Here is a 20,263-nt window from a genome sequence, read left to right on the forward strand (position 1 = left end):
TTGCAGCGTTGATGGCTGATGTGTGAGTATGTTATTCTCTCTGCACATAGTGACAAGACAGAAGGCAGGTTTAATCCCTTAGATCCTCCATATCCAGTGTCGCACTAATCCACAAATACTCTCATTCTGTACTCTTATGTGTGAGACTATGAACATAGACCGTGTCAAGTTGACATTGAATCAGACTGCACTGCAACAAATTTCCAAGTTAATCTTTTTTTTTCTTTGTAATATTAACAAACCGTTATGTCGTAATAAAAGGCTGGTGTGTTTTTAGCAAATGCATACATTCCAATCAGTAAAGGAAAGTGTAGAAGACATGGCGGCCACATTGTAAATAATGGAAAATCCAAGTGTACACATGCAATTCAAGTGTATACAAGTGTAAAAAGAAGCTAACCAATGGTAAAAACTGTAAAAGCTGTGTGGCTTTGCATCCTGTTTTATCTATTCTTTATTGTATACACAAGTATAAAAATAAGTCAATTTGTTTTATGCTCGGCTGCACGGCAGTCAAGTGGTTAGCGCGCATACCTCACAGCTCGGAGAGTTCAATCCCACCCTCGGCCATCTCTGTGTGGAGTTTGCATGTTCTCCCCCGTGCATGCGTGGGTTTTCTCCGGGTATTCCTCCCACATTCCAAAAACATGCTAGGTTCATACCATAGTTATGAATGTGAGTGTGAATGGTTGTTTGTCTATATGTGCCCTGTGATTGGCTGGCGACCAGTCCAGGGTGTACCCCGCCTCTCGCCCGAAGACAGCTGGGATAGGCTCCAGCACCCCTTGCAACCCTCGTGAGGATAAGCGGTAGAAAATGAAGAAATTAATTAATGTTTTATGCTCATAGAAACAGAACACCATTAAGAGTTATTAGAGAATGACTCAATAGATACAGTAGGCCGTGTTCACGCCCACCTCAGTATAAGACCGCGCCTCCATATGACTAATGCTCACTCACATCCCATCCCCCACGGGCATTGGTTGCCATATATGGCACAGTGGGATTTCCGCTACATTACTTTCATTCCACCGAGGTGTGCCGGGTCCAGTTAAGAGTGAGGCTCAGCAGTACGATGTCCACACAGGTCAGTCATGCTCTGCGTGACACACTAGCCGCGTTTTTCTCCAGCGGGATGATGATGATGGGGGGGGGTCCTGGCATATTACTCCTGGAGATGGCAGATTATGTATTAACGGGGGAGGAGGGCAAAGCTGCGGGCAGTTGTTGAGGGATTAGGGGAAAAAAAGGTAGGGATGGGAGGGGGTTGTGGGGGCGGAGATAGATATCGTTCTGCTACTGACGAATGATTGACGTTTGCAGGGCTGGGGTGGGGGAGCGGTGGACTGAAGCGTTGTGACAGCTGTCAGTCAACCTTGGACTCGCTGAAGAGAGAGATTTAGTGGACTTTGTGCAAACCTTGTCCTCAATCTGCAGTTTCCATTTTTATTGTGTTTGTGCAGCGTCTGTTGGTCACATACGTACGGGGATAAATATTTACTTCCGTTTGACCTGAGAGGATGCGCTTCATGGGATTACATTTGCATGTTTTCTGATGGCAGAGGGACAACAATGGTTTAGAGCAGGGGTCTCAAACACGCGGCCCGCGGGCCAAATGTGGCCCGCAGGACACTAGTTTGAGGCCCCCGCCTTCATATGAAAGTTTAATGTTAGTGCGGGCCGCGCAATTTTGTTATGGATGCTGTATGGTATCATGTACCCAGAAAAAATGATTACGTTTGATTAATGTTCATGTTAAAGGTTAAATAACTGTTAGTAGTTATCCTCCCTATCCGTGTGGAAGTGGTAAGTTTTTGGCTGTTTAAGTTTAAAGGAAATAACTTGAAGGCTACCGTTGAGGTCGCTAGCTCTCTAGTTTGCGAGTTAGCATGTGTCTCAAGACCCTGCAGTTGCGCCATATGTTCCACATGTCCAAAAGGAGTAGGAAGAAGCAAAGCTTATTAAATCCTACCCCTCCTTCTGGTACTTTTACAATCAGTAACTGTTACATTTGTTCACTTCCTGCTTTCCATAATACAGCTTAAGATTTTTTTTAGTTTTGTTTTGTTTAGTTTTTTTTAATAATGATAGTGATATAACCATACAATGACATAATGGGTACCATAGTAAGTGTCAATATAGTGATATATATAGCACATCATGACTGGTTCAAGACTCTTCATTTTTGTATTTAGCAAACATCAACTGCTTGTATTGTTTCTTGAATTGGCTCATCGTTGTGCATTGTTTGAGTTCCTTACTCAATCCATTCGATAGTTTGAGTCCACATACTGAAATGCATATTAAAATGATTAAATGCACTTTTACTACTGAGAAAGTCTCCACCAGTTGTAGTTTTGCACTGGAGCAATTTTCCAAAATGGCATCTTTTTGGTCATGTTTATTAAGTGAGCTGCAGCTGTGTGTAGTTGTGATGGCAGAAAATTCTAATAGTTTTTTTGTTGTTGCTTTGCACACATAGTGAAAATGTAGTTTAACAATTTGAACTCCTGCTAATGTTCTGCGTTCTGGAAACATTAGTGTAACATCATTATTTAATACTAATTTGTAACTTTGAGGTTTTATGTATAAAGTATGTACGATTGAACTTCCAAATCATCTGCAGCTGCAATTTCAAACTGGAGTGAAACAGGCTTTTATGGACTTCCAGTGTTGCAATAATGTATGCAGACTGTAGAACTTGTGTAAGCCTTTTTTATGGCGGAATAGTGTTACCAAAAGCAGCAGCTTCTCCTCTCTGGTTCTCAGCAGCCTGTGAGTAGACTTGATCTTTGCCTGTGTGTGTGTGTGTGTGTACTGGCAAGTGGCGTCTGTTAAGACATGGTACCAGAGGTTCTCTCCCCACCAGCTGTTCCCCTTGATATTAGGCAGGATCATTTCCTCTTTCACTAATGAAAGGATAAAGTGTGTGAGAATTGAATTCCTGGATCACTTCAGTTCAGCTTTCTTCTGGTAAAACTGATCCCATGCCATTCTCTGTTCCTTTGTTCGTATTGAGGAAATTATTAGGGTGTGTGTGTGTGTGTGTGTGTGTGTGTGTGTGTGTGTGTGTGTGTGTGTGCAATGGAGGGAGGGCAGAGCGGTAGGTAATGAAAGAAATATGTCTCCAAACAGAAGTCATACCCGACTAGGCACTTTTCATTCATGACTGCGGTTGTGGGGGAGTTCATGGACTTATTGGTTCAAGGAGAAGGCTGTTTTATATGTATTGTCCCGTTTTTTTTTTTAAAGATGAAAGGTGGACAAAAAGAGTGATGGTGTCACAGACAAGGGGTGAATAAGAGAATGAGAATTTATATGCTGACGTGGCCCCCCCGCCCTGCACACATCTGTCATCCACTTGCAGCTGTGCCATCTTTCTTTCTGTCATTCTTTTTTTTTCCACTGGTCCTCTTGTCTTTGACAGTTGACCTTTCCCTCGGTGCTATCGTCATGAATGAAGTCTTGTTTTGTAAACGAGAGCCATGTTATGGACTCTGGTTGCATATTGTAACCAAAGCTCCTCAATGAAACGTGTAGAGCGGTCTGCAGTGGATTGCTGACTATGAAGAGTTGATTGTTAGATGTTGTGTTCCTTCCTGAACCTATTTTTAGATGGTAAGGTATGGTTCATTTGTTTCAGACATGCTTTAGATAAGGTAAGATAAGATAAAATATGCCTTTATTCGTCCCTCAGTGGGGACATTTGCATTGCACAGCAGCAGGAGAACAGAATCAGTTAAGCAGTACAAGATACACAATATAAAAATAAACAATATAAACAACCCAAGTATTAACAAATTAACAATTTTACCCAGGGCTATATACAAATACAGTTTGCTATATAATATGAAAATAATATAAACATATGAAAATAAGATAATATGAAATATGAGATGAAATATATGACCAGTCTATCCACTATGAGATCCAGCTAGTGGGTTAAATATGAGGCATTATAAAAATACTGCTCTTAGAACTTAATATATTGCACTTAGAGCTAGATATTGCACAAGTTACATTCAGGAACATCATGCGATTACTGTTGCACAGTTCATCAGAAGCAGAGCTCATTTAACACTGGAATTTATTCACAAATAAATTCAAACCTGCAATAAAAGCAAGCATCAGGCTTGCTCACTGACCATTACAGCAACGTTACTGACATCTACTGACCAGTGTAGAATACTACATAGTAATCATGTCTTTGAATGCATCTTCTGAATGCCTCGTGTTTGTATTTTACTTCATTTAGCCATTTTTTCTGCTTGATTTGGGCATGAAATATGCTTATATATACACATTTTGACTAATAGGCCATATTCAAGGCAACAGCATGATTTATTAACTCATGTATTTTTTGAAAACCCATTAAATTCAAATTGGGACGACTTAACGCATACGTGATTGGTATGACAGATGTGCCTCACATCACTTTTGTGACTTCTTAATTGTATTCTTCTTAATTAATGAAACCTAATAATAAACAGTAAAGAGTGGTTAGTGCGCAGACCTCACAGCTAGGAGACCCGTGTTCAATTCCACCCTCGGCCATCTCTGTGTGGAGTTTGCATGCGTGGGTTTTGTCCGGGTACTCCGGTTTACTCCCACATTCCAAAAACATGCTAGGTTAATTGGTTGTTAAGTGGTTGTTTGTCTATATGTGCCCTGTGATTGGCTGGCTCTTGCCCGAAGACAGCTGGGATAGGCTCCAGCACCCCCCCCCCAGCGACCCTTGTAAGGATAAGCGGTAGAAAATGAATGAATGAATAATAATAAACAAATAAAAGTTATCCAAAACATCAATGCGCTTTACCTTAACTTTGAGTGTTACCGTTTTAAATGTGCTTTTTTAATATTCTTTGTAGCAAAAAAAAAGCCAAAGAAAAAGCAAAACGCTTAGTTGTGCATGATGGCTTTTCCTTGCATTCTACAGCCTGGGAATATGATGTCATTATAACAATAATCTTTGTGAAGGCACTGTTGAATGGCGAACCCCTTGCCCCGGAATGAGGAAAAGAATCCATTTTTAATAATAGGCTTTAATAATGTCTGTTTGAGTGACATTGAGACACTGAGAAGTGATGTGTAGAAAATGAGTGATGTCATGCAGCAGAGCTTAAAAGAAAAGGGGCTGTTAGAGTACCAAGGCTGCATCCCAAATAATAAAACAAAAGGCTGGATGGAATGGATGAGGGACGAGAGGATTTGGGGAGGGGACAAGGATCAAGAAAACATGTTAAGTTGATGAGCACGAAGGAGAAAGTCATCCAGAGGCGCTGTGACTGGTGATCCTCAAGGATTTTTTTTTTCCCCCCCCTCTGTCTTTTTTTTTTTTTTTGGCTTTTCCATTCCACCCCCTCCCCTCTCTCTCTCTCCCTCACACTCTCTCTGTGGCTGGCAACAAAAGACTGCCTTACGTCTGCGTGAAAAGACCAAAAACCTGCCGCCTCAAGGGGGGTGTTGGTGTTGGTGGGAGCCGGGAAGAGGAGGCTGGAAGTGATCTGGAGGAAGAGAAGCGCTCTGAGAAAGTGCAGCTTGCCGCTCGCTGAAGACAAATCTTTTTTTGGGGGGGGGGTTGTTCCCTTTTCCAGTGGAGGTTAAAAGGAATGAGCGACGCTTGTCTTTTTTCTTCCTTCTCATCTTTGAGGCAATAATGGAGCTACTGGGGGTGAGGTGACCACGGAGGAGAACGAATTTGGGAACAAGCTGAGGGAGAGAGGAAGGAGGAGGAGGAGGAGTAGTGGAGCACCTACATAGAAGAAGCCACTAAAAGCTCACTTTTGCTTTTATTGTAATTCCTAAACCTTTCCAGCACATTTTGTGGACAAAAAAATGCGCAGCTCCTGATTGGAAGAATGTGGCGACAGCAATTCACAGGCAAGAAGCACGCCTTTTTGAGAGTGTGTGTCTGTGTGTGTGTGTGTGTGTGTGTGTGTGTATGTGGACTCTTTTCTGATAAAAAATACAAATATAGCAGATCCAATGAAGGAGGCGGTGACATCTAATGAGCCTCCATAATGTTTTTGCAATGAGGTGTGTCATGCATCACCCTGTGCAACACAAACCTTGACATCCCAATTTAATTATGAGTACATTTGTCTTTGTAGGGACATTTTGGCTGCTCCGTGTAAGAAAAATGATAGGGTGAGCTTGTGTGTTTGTGTGTGACAGAGAGCGAGCGAGCACGCTGCACTGCTGCAACAAGAAAGGGGAGGGAGGGCTGGGATGGACATGGTGATGGTGATTGTAAAGGTTGTCATGTGTCATCATTGCGTGTCACCCTGATGCCAAAGTGTATTCAACATTGCACCGACACGACAGAATGCACATTTTGGATTGCAGTGTAATTATAATTAGCGGGCTAATTTAAATTCAGTCGGCTTTTAATTTGTAGAAGCCCAGATGCATGCACCACCAAAATAATACGCACTATTAACCAGTATGGTGTCTCTTTTGGTGCAGACAAAATTTGTATTGCAAAACTTTTTCAGCTCCTTCCTGTGACCCAAACGCGCTAATATACTGTACGCCATGTATTGCCGTAACATTGCCATGGACTGTACATAAAGTAATCATAAAAGCATCATTTTATTAGGATTATTGTGTTGTTTTTTGAATAGAGTGTTCCTGTGCGTCTTCCATACTTGCACACTACTGCTGAGTGTGCACGTGTTTAAATGCAAAATGCACTGCCGGCTGTTCATCTGCACCGGGGAAATGCTTTTGTATCTTGCAGCCTTACAAGCAAAATCCAAATATGACCACCAATATGATGGTCTTCTTTCCTGTCTTGTGTATTTGTTACCACAAAGCACTCTCCACACTCTGTGCCTTCCCTCGGCGTTTAATAAGTTTGGAGGAGGAGGAGGCCAGAGGGAGAAGACAAACAAGGTCTTTGTGTGTCCACATAGACGAAGAAGAAGAGATAGGCTGGTGGTATAGCCGGGTGCTGATAGGGTCCAGCTGGGGTAAAGGTGGGGGGGTCTGAAGGGGAGGGGGGGCTTGTCTCAGAGGAGGCAAGTCTGCCAACAAAAAGATTACTAACCCACCCTTTTTGGATTTTTTTTGCCCGATGCCAAGGGATCGTAAAGGCACTCCAGAAAGTAGACAGTGCCAGGAGCACAGGCGCCCTATTGTAGCTTGGCTCGGACACACACAAATGTTTTTTGTGGTAGATAGTACAACTGAAGTCAATGACCGGTCATCAGTGGTTATCATTGTGTGTATCAGTGTGTGTGTGTGTTGCAATGTTGGCCCCCGGTGCGTTTGCTATTATGTACACTGTGTAAGGCTTGATACAATATTATTCAAATGTCTCAGACTAACATTAGAGTTGTTGTTGTCGTAGCAATAATGACGTCATTTACCTGGAATGTCACTCTCCGCAGAGCACAGACTTCCGCAAAGGCTCAAAAACTGGTAACAAAATAAATAAAATAAGTGGAAAACTGTTTTTTTTAGCAGGCTAATTTGTGGTTCATGCAGGAAAACAGCGGGCCATACCATTTTTGATCCGGGGGAGGAATGATTTTATCGTGACTCGAATGCAACAAAGTCAAGTTATCGACTTTCTAGTTAGTGGAGGATGATGTAAAACAGAAGGAAGTTGAAATGGGGCTACTAAACGCTAATAATGCTAATTTATTACATTAAAAATATCAGATTGGTCAAAAAAACCGGACACCCCTGGAGTATTTCATTGATACACTAGTGACTAATGCATTTGTGTCGTATTACTTACCATAATGACTGGTAGGTCCCATACTTCTAAGCTGGTCTCAAACCCCAAGTCCTTGTCCTTCCTGGTTTAGGAAGGCCTCAATATCAAACAGTTGTGCACTTGCCACAAAGAACCCCAACTGAGTTCCTGGCTGCATCCGGCCTCCCACCTTCCACCCCCACCCTCTTCATTTCTGAGGCCCCCAGCTTGGGAGTTGCTAGGTAACATGAACCAGCTGTTGGTCCTGAGCCCATTGAGCCGGTCTTGGCTGCGGGTCAAGCGCGGAAAAGTTTTCTGCGAGCGCTCGCCGTGAACCCGACGACCGCCGCCGCTGTGGCCTTGACATCATCGCGCCATGGAAAATCTTCCTCACTTCCTTTTGTTTTTGCACTTTTTATTGTTCCACTAATGGAGGGGCCCGTGTGGGGGCGTTCGTGGCGTGCATCGCAGCACACCACAGCTACAGCGGGAGAGTTTCATCACCTTTCCCCGCTGCAGGCGGCCATGGGAAGCTGAAACTTGACAAGGGGAAGTGACCCGCCATCGAGCTGAAAATGACTGCAGGGCATAAAGAGGCTGTCTTCTGTCGGTGAGCTGTCTCAAGGGGCTGTTAACAGAGATCTAAGATTATTTTGTTGAATTGTACAATAGCGCTGGTGCCTTTGAGAGGTTGTGACAGTCTTACAAGTAAAAATAAAGAAAGCGAGCTCCACACAGAAGAACGATCCCTTCTGGTTTCAACATGGGCTTCCCCAACTGACATGCCATTGTCTTCTCATGATTGTTTACGCTCTATATAAGCAATGAGTCTCGTATCCTTGAAAAATTCCCATGATTGTAACCCCTTGAAAGCAGAGAATAAAGGCCCATTTTTAACAGTCCATGCAAGAGCAGGGCTTGGAACACTGATTGGAATTATGTTTTCAGGAAATATAAAAGGCAAACAACAGAGGACAACTAGTTTTTGGTGTTGTAGCTCTGAGAACACAATAGAGTTTATCAATCACCACATTTTAGGTACTGTGCCGCTGGGTCGATATCCTCAAGTGGGAACATATGTACCTGTATCTTTGTGAATGTGGAAAAGTTGCAAACAGTTTAGGGAATTTCAATATTTGGTCAATAATTGGTCTTACATTTGTTTTTGTTTTTTTTTGGTTTTTTTCCTGATTGAATGAAAGGTGGCTCATTTTGATCAGGGGTCTCAAAGTCAATTTACCTGGGGGCCACTGGAGCTAGGGTCTGGGTGAAGCTGGGCCGCATCAGGTTAGAAAAAAAAATATATATATATTAAAAATAAAAATATAATACAAATATTAATAAACATTAATTATATTAATAAATATATATATACTATATATAATAGTCTTCAATGCTTCTGCTGTACCCTCCACTTTTTCAGTGCTTTGGTTCTTTGGAAAAGCTCCGATAAAACATAAAATTATTATAAATTATTATAAATTAATTTTTATTTATTATTAAATAAATGTTTAATTTTTATTTTTCGACACAAAATAAGATTGAAAAATAAATAAGCAAATCAAAAAACAAATGAAACAAATTAACTAATTAATTTGTATTTATTATTAAATTATTAAATAAACAAATTAACAAATTAAACTTTCATATCAAGGCAGGGGCCTTAAACTAGCGTGCGGCCCGTGGGCCGTGAGTTTGAGACCCCTGATTTTGATGATGATAAACGTTCCATACTGGAATGAACCGAACCGATGAGCTGTCAGATGAGCTCCTACTTTTTTTTCTAACTAAGCCCCTTCTCTCTGTCTGTTATTAGAATCCCAAAAAGTGTTTTTTTTTCTTTTTAGATTGGAACATCTGCAATCCATTTATGGTTTTGAGGTTGCCAGCTCTGGCAAAAAAAAAAAAAAAAAGTTTTCATAGCTCCTGGAGAATCATTCAGTTTGTGATTAGTGTTGGCTATAGAAGATGCTATCAAGCCTCCAAGCTCCACCTCGCCGCCCCCCTGTCCCTCGAAACATTAAATCCCTGTAGACCTCCACAGTAGAGGGCGACCTGCTGTCACAGAAAGCGCTATTTACATGTGGCCGGTCAAGCTGTGGGCTTTGTTCCTCACTTGGGAGATGATAAAACACTTTCTGCACACTGATGGGAGTTTGGCACAAGGACTTTGTAATTCTATCCAAAAGATTACCAGCCTTAAACGTCCCGCTGCCTAATGTAAACCATCTTCAGTCTTGTTGCTGCATGTGCTTACGAATGTTTACGCAGAAGAAAGATGATACTTAGCCTCAGAGTCGGACTGAGGGACTGATTTAGGGTGTGTTTGCAGTGGGGATTTGGATTCGTTATCCTGCCATCCGGGTTTGTGGTTTGGATGTAGGGCGGGGCCAGTCTCACCATTCTGGATTTAATAAACAGACAGGAAGTGTCATCATGTGTGATGAATACGCGAGTCATCAAAAGTTGAAAACCACTGATTCGTTTCAATATTTTTCTTTCTTTGGTCAACAAGAATCTAGCTTTGACCTTCTGGTGGTTCATTTGTGATTGGAGCTCATTTTATCCGGGAACCAAATGTTTTCATCATTATACTGTCGTCCTGTCGACTTCTATCCAAAATATACAGCTGAGATGTGGAGTCTGTACTCATACAATACTGTAAAAGGAACAGTAGATTATTATACAAAATGTCAGGTTCCCACTCAAGTTGTGAAAACTAGGAGAGGGCGTCACAAGATCACATAATATAAGATCTTGCGAGATTAAAATGTGATGAGATTTTGGGTTCAGAAAAAAAATCACGTGATAATTAATAAATAATCACACAGTAAATGAAAATTAACTTCATTCATTTTCTACTGCTTATCCTCACGAGGGTCGCACGGCGGTGCTGGAGCCTATCCCAGCTGTCTTCGGGCGAGAGGCGGGGTACACCCTGGACTGATTGCCAGCCAATCACAGGGCACATATAGACAAACAACCATTCACACTCACATTCATACCTATGGACAATTTGGAGTCGCTAATTAACCTAGCATGTTTTTGGAATGTGGGAGGTGGGATAGAAGTTGATTCTCCTAGCTGTGAGGTCTGCGTGCTAACCACTCGACCGCCGTGCAGCCTGAAAATTAACTTAATGATTAAAATAAACAACTAATGATTCTTTTCTTAGTCGATTGATCGGTTACGCTCTGGACGAACCAAATCAATAGAACTAAAAACAAACACTTTGGCCCGCAACATATCATAAGAGGCAAAAATGTTTTCCAAAATCTAAGCTAATGTGGGTGTGAAAATGTTGTTTTACCTAAAACACAAACATAATAGTTTTGCTTTCATGGATCACTGAGAATATTAAAAAATGGTTCACATTTGAGAGGCTGAAATAAAAGCATATTTATATTTTTCTATCAAAAAATGAATAATCAAATACAGAGTGCAAGGATTATTTGTTATGCTATCTTGTCTTGCATTGTGTTTTATCTATGTACAGTATTCTAATGAACATTTTTCGCTGACGGCTTTGCACATTGCAGTGTTGTTTACGTTGTCGTTGGTTCTGCACACAGCAACAACAAGCTCCTTAAAGTGATCTTTATGCTATCCAAGCCATTAACAGCCTCGTTAGGAGTTAATTATCGCCAGATTCATCATGTGTTTAGTGCGCCGGCACGTTCCGCCTTATTAGACCGAAGAAAAGCTGTCAGCCACCAATAATCAACCGTTATTTCCTGAAAGTGCTTTGCATTCCCAGCTGCTGGATGTCGGTGTTGTGTATAATAATATAACTCGGAGTGTGTGTGTGTGTTTGTGTTTATGTATGTGTGTTACTGTTACTGTGAATAATAATGCAAACAGAACAGCACCATCAAGGTCGTTTGTCACTCATTATTCCGTTTTTCTTTTTATGTACTCCTGCAAGCACGGCTTTCAGGATATGCCGTTCAGGCACATTTTTGATGAAGTAGCGCTTTTATTAGGAGTGCCACGCAGTCATATTGTTAATGGTTGTGATGTAAAAATGTGCAGTAAAAAGAATATCTCTTTATCTGCAGAGTTGTAAAGCGGCTGGCTCACAAAAGCTGCGGTAAAATGTCATTCAAACACAGAAAGACGTTGAAATTAGATTTAAAATACGGACGTTTTTATGACAGAGATACCCGGACTTTTCATATACAGAAAAATAATAAGATGTGTGTGCCGCCTTGATGCATTTTATACCAATGTAATGTATTAGTACTAACATATCTGAAAAAGCAAATACTTTGGTGTAACGGTACGGGGTACAGATATGCATAATTATGTAGTAGTCATGTCCGATCACGTGATGGCTCCCTCAGAGAGATGTAAAGTGAGCAAAGGGTGATGAACCTCGCCTCTAGCAGCGAAGAAGCCACTAAATAAATAATATTTCATAATCCTGCCCAAATCCTCTCATCACCATGACAACAGGCAGCAAGGACAAGGAAGTCATGATGCACGGACACCGTCCCTTGTTGAATTTCATATATTTATGTGTTTATGTTTGTCTATTTAACTTGATGTGTTTATTTTGTTTTTGTTTCTTATTTTGAAAAGGAATTTTCATTCCGTGCTCACGCCGACCTGGTTGGCTGATTGAGATGGTGACCTCATGGGATGAAAGGACTTGTTGCCGGGGAACAGTGTAGTTAATGGCAATTAAGTGTGGGTGTGTGTGTAAGTGTGTGCATGTGTATGTCCGTGCGGGTGGGGAAACACTTCCTGTTATCCTCCTCCTCCATCTCCTACCACACTTTATGAATAATTCAACATGGCTCCCTCCTTGCAGGTATCCGGCCTCAGATAATGAACGGGCCCATGCACCCGCGCCCCCTGGTGGCGCTGCTGGATGGGCGTGACTGCACCGTGGAGATGCCCATCCTCAAGGACCTGGCCACCGTGGCCTTCTGCGACGCCCAGTCCACGCAGGAAATACACGAGAAGGTGAAAAGTCTTTCCGTCGCACTATTAACACAGCACAGCTTATTTTTGCGCTTGAGTGAGAACTTAATGAAGGTTTGACCCTGAAGTCAAAGCACAAGAGGAGCTTTAAAGTCCTTGGATTTAGCATCCAGCCCCCCCCCCCCCTCTGGCTCCAATAAATGTGTTTTTAAAAAGTCATATGGAAATTCCTGGCGATGCTAATCCGCTGAGGTGATGTTAATTCTGTTAGCGGTTTGTGGGTTTAAGCTTGTTATTTCATAAGCAGAGGCCACTCGCTATGCCGTCTCGCCTATACTTCAAGGCTCAAGCTGTTTTGGATACACTGGACTTAATATACCGGATTAGCCACAGAAAAATGGTTTGTTGCTAGGCGGAATTCGTGGAGCGCACTAATTTACAGTGCCTCAAACAGACACAGTAAGGAAGTGACACCGAAAGCATCACCAGTATAAGGATTGGAATTTTATTTATGCGCATCAATCACAGTGTGCTCTGTATTTATTATCAAAAGAAGTAAGAAAATCTTTCCTTCAGGTTCTGAACGAGGCCGTCGGAGCCATGATGTATCACACCATCACGCTGACCAGAGAGGACCTGGAGAAGTTCAAGGCGCTGCGCATTATTATCCGCATCGGCAGCGGCTACGACAACATCGACATCAAGGCGGCCGGCGAGCTCGGTAATACAAGAAACCGTTTTTTAAGACGGAAAAACGGCAGTGTCTATTACTATAGTAATACATATTGCACACCAACCAGGAAGTGAAGAGAGAAAGACTTCATTTCCAAATGTGAAATTTGTAAATAGTTCATGGTTATATTAGTAAATAAATACTTATTTTCATGTAAAACAACCATTTTTGTGTTGTTTATGCTGGAGCCTATCCCAGCTGTCTTCGAGCGAGAGGCGGGGTACACCCTGGACCGGTCATCAACCAATCGCAGTTTATGTTGTAGCATTGTTGTTTGGCTAAATATATACAGTATGGCTAAATTTGTCGTGAGGGTGCTGGAGCCCATCCCAGCTGTCTTCAGGCGAGAGGCGGGGTACACCCTGGACCGTTCACCAAACAATCGCAGTTTATGCTATATTATCGTTGTTTGGCTAATATATACAGTATGGCTAAATTTGTTGCGGGGGTGCTGGAGCCTATCCCAGCTGTCTTCGGGCGAGAGACAGGGTACACCCTGGACCGGTGGCCAGCCAATCACAGTTAATGTTGTAGCATCATTGTTTGGCTAAATAAATACAGTATGGCTAAATTTGTCGCGGGGGTGCTGGAGCCTATCCCAGCTGTCTTCGGGCGAGAGGCGGGGTACACCCTGGACCAGTCACCAACCAATTGCCGTTTATGTTGTAGTGTCGTTGTTTGGCTAAATTTGCTGTGGGGGGTGCTGGAGCCTATCCCAGCTGTCTGGGTACACCCTGGACTGGTGGCCAGCCAATCACAGGGCACATATAGACAAACAACCATTCACACTCACATTCATAACAATTTGGAGTCGCCAATTAACCTAGCATGTTTTTGGAATGTGGGAGGAAACCGGAGTACCCGGAGAAAACCCACGCATGCACGGGGAGAACATGCAAACTCCACACAGAGATAGGCGAGGGTGGAATTGAACTCGGTTCTTCTAGCTGTGAGGCCTGCACACTAAACACTCGACCGCTGTGCAGTTATGCTTGAAATGTATCTTTCCGTATCCCTATTTTCTGGACTATAAGTCGCTCCGGAGTATAAGTCAGAACACAAGAACACAATATTCTGTGTGTCTTCAAAAATGAGTCCAAATCATCAAAAATGGCCGAGAGGTACTAAACCTCTTTCATGATTTAAAACGAGTCAACTAATGGTGGCTCTAATTAACATAACACACGTCAACATGCTGAGCGCTTCAAATAATGACGCATATTTCTTCCTTTCCATTATTCCTCTTGCAGGCATCGCCGTATGCAACATTCCCTCAGCGGCCGTGGAGGAGACGGCAGATTCCACACTTTGTCACATTCTCAACCTGTACAGGAGGAACACTTGGCTCTACCAGGCCCTGCGGGAAGGCACGCGGGTCCAGAGTGTGGAGCAGATCCGAGAGGTGGCGTCTGGAGCGGCCAGGATCCGAGGAGAGACGCTCGGCCTCATCGGATTTGGTGAGTCACTGCTACTATTACTACTACTACTATTAGTACTTTACATTCCAAAAACATCCATGCCGACTCTAAATCGGTATGAATGTGAGTGTGAATGGTTGTTTGTCTATATGTGGCCTGTGATTGGCTGGCTACCAGTCCAGGGTGTACCCCGCCTCTCACCTGAGGACGGCTGGGATAGGCTCCAGCACCCCCCGTGACCCTCGTGAGGATAAGCGGTAGAAAATGAATGAATGAATGAATGAATGAATGAAAGAAAGTGGGTACACTTACACACTTAAGTTGAGAAACTAATAATTTTGAGTACATACTGTAAGTGAATGTGCACTTGTACACTTACGCACTTCCGTACTGACACAGCGCTGTAAGTGAATGCACTTACTACTTACACACTTAGACTTGAGCACTATACTGTGAGTAGACCTATACACACTTAAGTTTTTCAGTACATACAGTACATTCAGTACAAGTGAATGCTGACACTTAGCCTTTTGAGTACATACTGTACTGTACACTTACCATACTTACAGACTTCCATACTTGAGTACTATACTGTAAGTGAGTCCACTTACACACTTACGTTTTGAGTACATACTGTAAGTGAGTGCACGTACTTACACACTTCTATACTTCCTATACTGTAAGTGAGTCCACTTAGTCACATACTTCTATACTTTGACTTTTGAGTACTCTGTACTTACACACATATCATTTTGACTACATACTGTAAGTAAATGTGCACTTGTACACACTTAGGCTTGAGTACTATACTGTGAGTACAATTTACACACTTATGTGTTTCAATACATACCGGAAGTGAATGCTGACACTTAGCATTTTGAGTACATACTGTACTGTACACTTACTATACTTACAGACTTCCATACTTGAGTACTATACTGTAAGTGAGTCCACTTACACACTTACGTTTTGAGTACATACTGTAAGTGAGTGCACGTACTTACACACTTCTATACTTCGACTTTTGAGTACTATACTGTAAGTGAGTACACTTACTCACATACTTCTATACTTTGACTTTTGAGTACTCTGTACTTACACACTTATCATTTTGACTACATACTGTAAGGGAATGTGCACTTGTACACTTACACACTTAGGCTTGAGTACTATACTGTGAGTACAATTATACACACTTGAGTTTTTCAGTACATACCGAAAGTGAGTGCTGACACTTAGCATTTTGAGTACATACTGTACTGTACACTTACTATACTTACAGACTTCCATACTAGAGTACTATGCTGTAAGTGAGTCCACTTACACACTTAAGTTTTGAGTACATACTGTAAGTGAGTGCACGTACTTACACACTTCTATACTTTGACTTTTGAGTACTATACTGTAAGTGTGTATACTTACTCACATACTTCTATACTTGGACTTTTGAGTACTCTGTACTTACACACTTATCATTTTGACTACATACTGTAAGTGAATGTGCACTTGTACACACTTAGGCTTGAGTACTACGCTGTGAGTACAATTATACACACTTAAGTTTTTCAGTACATATCGATAGTGAATGCTGACACTTAGCATTTTAAGTACATACTGTACTTTACACTTAACTATACTTACAGATTTTGAGTACATCTTGTAAGCAAACGCACTTAGACACTTTTTTAGTACATACTGTCAGTGAGTGCATGTACTTACACAATTCTATACTTTGATTTTTGAGTACTATTCTGTAAGTGAGTACACTTACACACCTTGCAAACGTACACTTATTTTGAGTACATACTGTTAAGTGCATGCACTTGCACTCCTTCAGGTCGTGCAGGCCAGGCGGTGGCGATGCGGGCCAAGGCGTTCGGCTTCAACGTGATCTTCTACGACCCTTACCTCCAGGACGGCCTGGAGCGCTCGCTGGGGGTCCAGCGGGTCTACACGCTGCAGGACCTCCTTTACCAGAGCGACTGCGTGTCTCTGCACTGCAACCTGAACGAACACAACCACCACCTCATCAACGACTTCACCATCAAGCAGGTCAGGCCGCCCTGGTGGACATTTGGAGGAACTGCAAGTGGTGTGGCGCTGATGTTGAGGTTTCATTTTTTCCAAACCTTGTGGTGATGTTTTGTAGATGCGTCAAGGAGCATTCCTGGTCAATGCGGCGCGAGGAGGCCTGGTGGACGAGAAAGCCTTGGCGCAGGCCCTCAAAGAAGGAAGGATACGTGGAGCTGCTTTGGACGTCCATGAGACGGAACCTTTCAGGTGACCTTCACAGCTTCTCAATACATCGTATCTCTTAACTTAACTTATTTATTTACATAATATACACTTTTTTTCTAGCTTCTCTCAAGGTCCTCTAAAGGACGCCCCCAACTTAATCTGCACGCCGCACACCGCCTGGTACAGCGAGCAGGCGTCGCTGGAGATGCGTGAGGCGGCTGCCACGGAAATACGTCGAGCCATCACAGGTAGGACGTCAACCGAGCGTGTGCAAACGCAAACTCCTCCCTCCCGCTCACCACCGTGCGTCCCCTCCCCACCCAACCGCGATTTAGGCCGCATCCCGGACAGTCTCCGAAACTGCGTCAACAAAGAGTTCTTCGTCACCTCGGCGCCCTGGGGAGTGATGGAGCAGCCGCAGCCTCACCCTGAGATCAACGGCGCCGCCTACAGGTGTGAAGACGACATGTTTGGATGTAAACGTGAATGTAAATGAGACGCTCCAACACGGAGTCTACAAAGTTGATGGTGTGATGGGTTGGTTTGGTTAGGGGTGGACATTGGGTAAAGGTTGGGGTTACGCTTAGGGTTACATTTACTATTGGGGTTGGGTTAGAGTAGGGTTAGGCTTGGGTTAGGATTACAGTTACATTAGGGTTAGTGTTGGGGTAGGTTTGGGTTACAGTTTCATTAGGGTTTGGGTAAGAATAAGGTTAGGGCTAGAATAGAGTTACAATAGGGTTTGTGTTGGGGTTAGAGTAGGGTTTAGGGTTTGGGTTAGAGTAGGGTTGGGGTTAAAGTGGGCTTAGGGTTAAAGTTACAATAGAGTTGGGATTAGAGTAGGGTTAGGGTTACAGTCACAGTAGCGTTAGGGTAGGGTTAAGGCTCAAATTAGAGTGGGGTTAGAGTAGGGTTAAGGATTTGGGTTAGAGTAGATTTGGGTTGGGGTTAATGTGACAGTTAGAGTAGCGTTAGGGTTAGAGTAGGGTTCGGTTTTAGAGTGGGATTGGGTTAGACTGACAATTATAATAGGATTATTGTTCGGGTTAGGGTAGGGTTAGAGTAGATTTGGGTTTGTGCTAGAGTAGGGTTAGGGTTAAAGTAGGTTTGGGTTAGAGTAGGGTTAAGGCTTACTGTGGGTTAGGGTTAGTGTTACAGTTACAGTAGGGTCAGTGTTTAGGGTTTGGGTTAGAGTAGGGTTGGGGTTAGAGTGGGGTTAGGGTTACAGTGGCAGTAGCGTTTGTGTTAGAGTGGGGTTGGGGTTTAGTGTGGGTTAGGGTTAGTGTCACAGTTACAGTAGGGTTAGTGGGCATGGGGTTAGGGTTAGGGTTAGTGTTACAGTTACAGTAGCGTTTGGGTTAGGGTAGGGTTAAGGCGAGAGTTAGAGTGGGGTTAGGGATAGGGTTAGAGTAGGGTTAAGGGTTTGGGTTACAGTAGGTTTGGGTTAGAGCGGGGTTGGGGTTAGAGTTGGGATTAGGGTTACAGTGACAGTAGCGTTTGGGTTAGGGTAGGGTTAAGGCAAGAGTTAGAGTGGGGTTAGGGATAGGGTTAGAGTAGGGTTAAGGGTTTGGGTTAGAGTGGGGTTGGGGTTTAGTGTGGGTTAGGGTTAGGGTTGGGGTTAGGGTTAGTGTTACAGTTACAGTTATAGTAGCGTTTGGGTTAGGGTAGGGTTAAGACTAGAGTTAGAGTGGGGTTAAGGGTTTGGGTTAGAGTGGGGTTGGGGTTTAGTGTGGGTTAGGGGGTTAGTGTTACAGTTACAGTAGGGTTAGTGGGCTTGGGGTTAGGGTTAGGGTTAGGGTTACAGTGACAGTAGCGTTTGGGTTAGGGTAGGGTTAAGGCAAGAGTTAGAGTGGGGTTAGGGATAGGGTTAGAGTAGGGTTAAGGGTTTGGGTTAGAGTGGGGTTGGGGTTTAGTGTGGGTTAGGGTTAGGGTTGGGGTTAGTGTTACAGTTACAGTTATAGTAGCGTTTGGGTTAGGGTAGGGTTAAGACTAGAGTTAGAGTGGGGTTAAGGGTTTGGGTTAGAGTGGGGTTGGGGTTTAGTGTGGGTTAGGGGGTTAGTGTTACAGTTACAGTAGGGTTAGTGGGCTTGGGGTTAGGGTTAGGGTTACAATTACAGTAGCGTTTGGGTTAGGGTAGGGTTAAGGCGAGAGTTAGAGTGGGGTTAGGGATAGGGTTAGAGTAGGGTTAAGGGTTTGGGTTACAGTAGGTTTTGGTTAGAGCGGGGTTGGGGTTAGAGTTGGGATTAGGGTTACAGTGACAGTAGCGTTTGGGTTAGGGTAGGGTTAAGGCTAGAGTTAGAGTGGGGTTAGGGATAGGGTTAGAGTAGGGTTAAGGGTTTGGGTTAGAGTGGGGTTGGGGTTTAGTGTGGGTTAGGGTTGGGGTTAGGGTTAGTGTTACAGTTACAGTTATAGTAGCGTTTGGGTTAGGGTAGGGTTAAGACTAGAGTTAGAGTGGGGTTAAGGGTTTGGGTTAGAGTGGGGTTGGGGTTTAGTGTGGGTTAGGGGGTTAGTGTTACAGTTACAGTAGGGTTAGTGGGCTTGGGGTTAGGGTTAGGGTTACAGTTACAGTAGCGTTTGGGTTAGGGTAGGGTTAAGGCTAGAGTTAGAGTGGGGTTAGGGATAGGGTTAGAGTAGGGTTAAGGGTTTGGGTTAGAGTAGGTTTGGGTTAGGGGTTAGGGGTTAGAGTTAGGGCTAGAGGTAGAATAGGGTTGGGGTTAGAGTAGAGTTAAGGGTTAGGATTACCGTTACACTCGGGTTTGGGTTAGAGTGTGTTTAGGGTTACACTTGGGGTTAGGACTATGCTAAGGTTGGTTGCGCTGTTAGCGTTGGTTAACAGTTACTTAGGGTTTGGGTTTTTTGTTTGAGTGCGTATGAATTTGTGATTCAAAACATCACCTTTCCGGTCAGTAAAGGTTTTACGACGGCCACGGTTTGACCCCGGAACTGATGAATTGACTCCACATTATTCCCAGCGGGAAAGAAAATGGCCACGGAACTGAAGTGTGTTCCACTATCCATTCTGTCCAAACTGAACTGCTTCTCTCACACAGCCGAGTGAACCAAACCATGGTACAGGCCATAGCAACGGGGGGGATGCAGGACAAATTATATTCCTAATTCCTCTCACGCAGGTAATTCCATGATGATGATGATGATGATGATGATGACGTGTACTGTCCTTCACTTTCACCGGTTTTGTCTCCGACCTTTCCCTGCTAACCCCAAGCCGATACACACAAGTATTGG

The 20,263-nt window shown here is 43.2% G+C and overlaps 1 protein-coding gene across 8 annotated transcripts in view; it reads left to right on the plus strand.

Annotated features, from left to right (window-relative positions):
- ctbp2a (C-terminal binding protein 2a) overlaps positions 1–20,263 on the plus strand; it is a 40,929-nt gene that overhangs the window by 17,765 nt on the left and 2,901 nt on the right. For 4 of the 8 annotated variants that reach the window (XM_058058349.2, XM_058058348.2, XM_058058351.2 and 1 more), the window contains 7 exons: positions 12,516–12,670; positions 13,205–13,349; positions 14,612–14,818; positions 16,617–16,831; positions 16,929–17,059; positions 17,138–17,265; positions 17,353–17,470. In XM_058058349.2, the coding sequence (XP_057914332.2) occupies positions 12,516–12,670; positions 13,205–13,349; positions 14,612–14,818; positions 16,617–16,831; positions 16,929–17,059; positions 17,138–17,265; positions 17,353–17,470 (1,099 nt within the window). Of the gene's footprint in view, positions 1–674; positions 1,088–4,962; positions 5,881–12,515; positions 12,671–13,204; positions 13,350–14,611; positions 14,819–16,616; positions 16,832–16,928; positions 17,060–17,137; positions 17,266–17,352; positions 17,471–20,067; positions 20,149–20,263 lie in introns of those variants that run through there. The other 4 variants (XM_058058352.2, XM_058058347.2, XM_078787183.1 and 1 more) reach the window with 3 other exon arrangements.

This window comes from Doryrhamphus excisus, linkage group LG20 (assembly GCF_037039965.1).
Source record: "Doryrhamphus excisus strain RoL-2023G ecotype Guam linkage group LG20, RoL_Dexc_Guam_v1.1, whole genome shotgun sequence".
NCBI classification, from domain to species: domain Eukaryota; kingdom Metazoa; phylum Chordata; class Actinopteri; order Syngnathiformes; family Syngnathidae; genus Doryrhamphus; species Doryrhamphus excisus.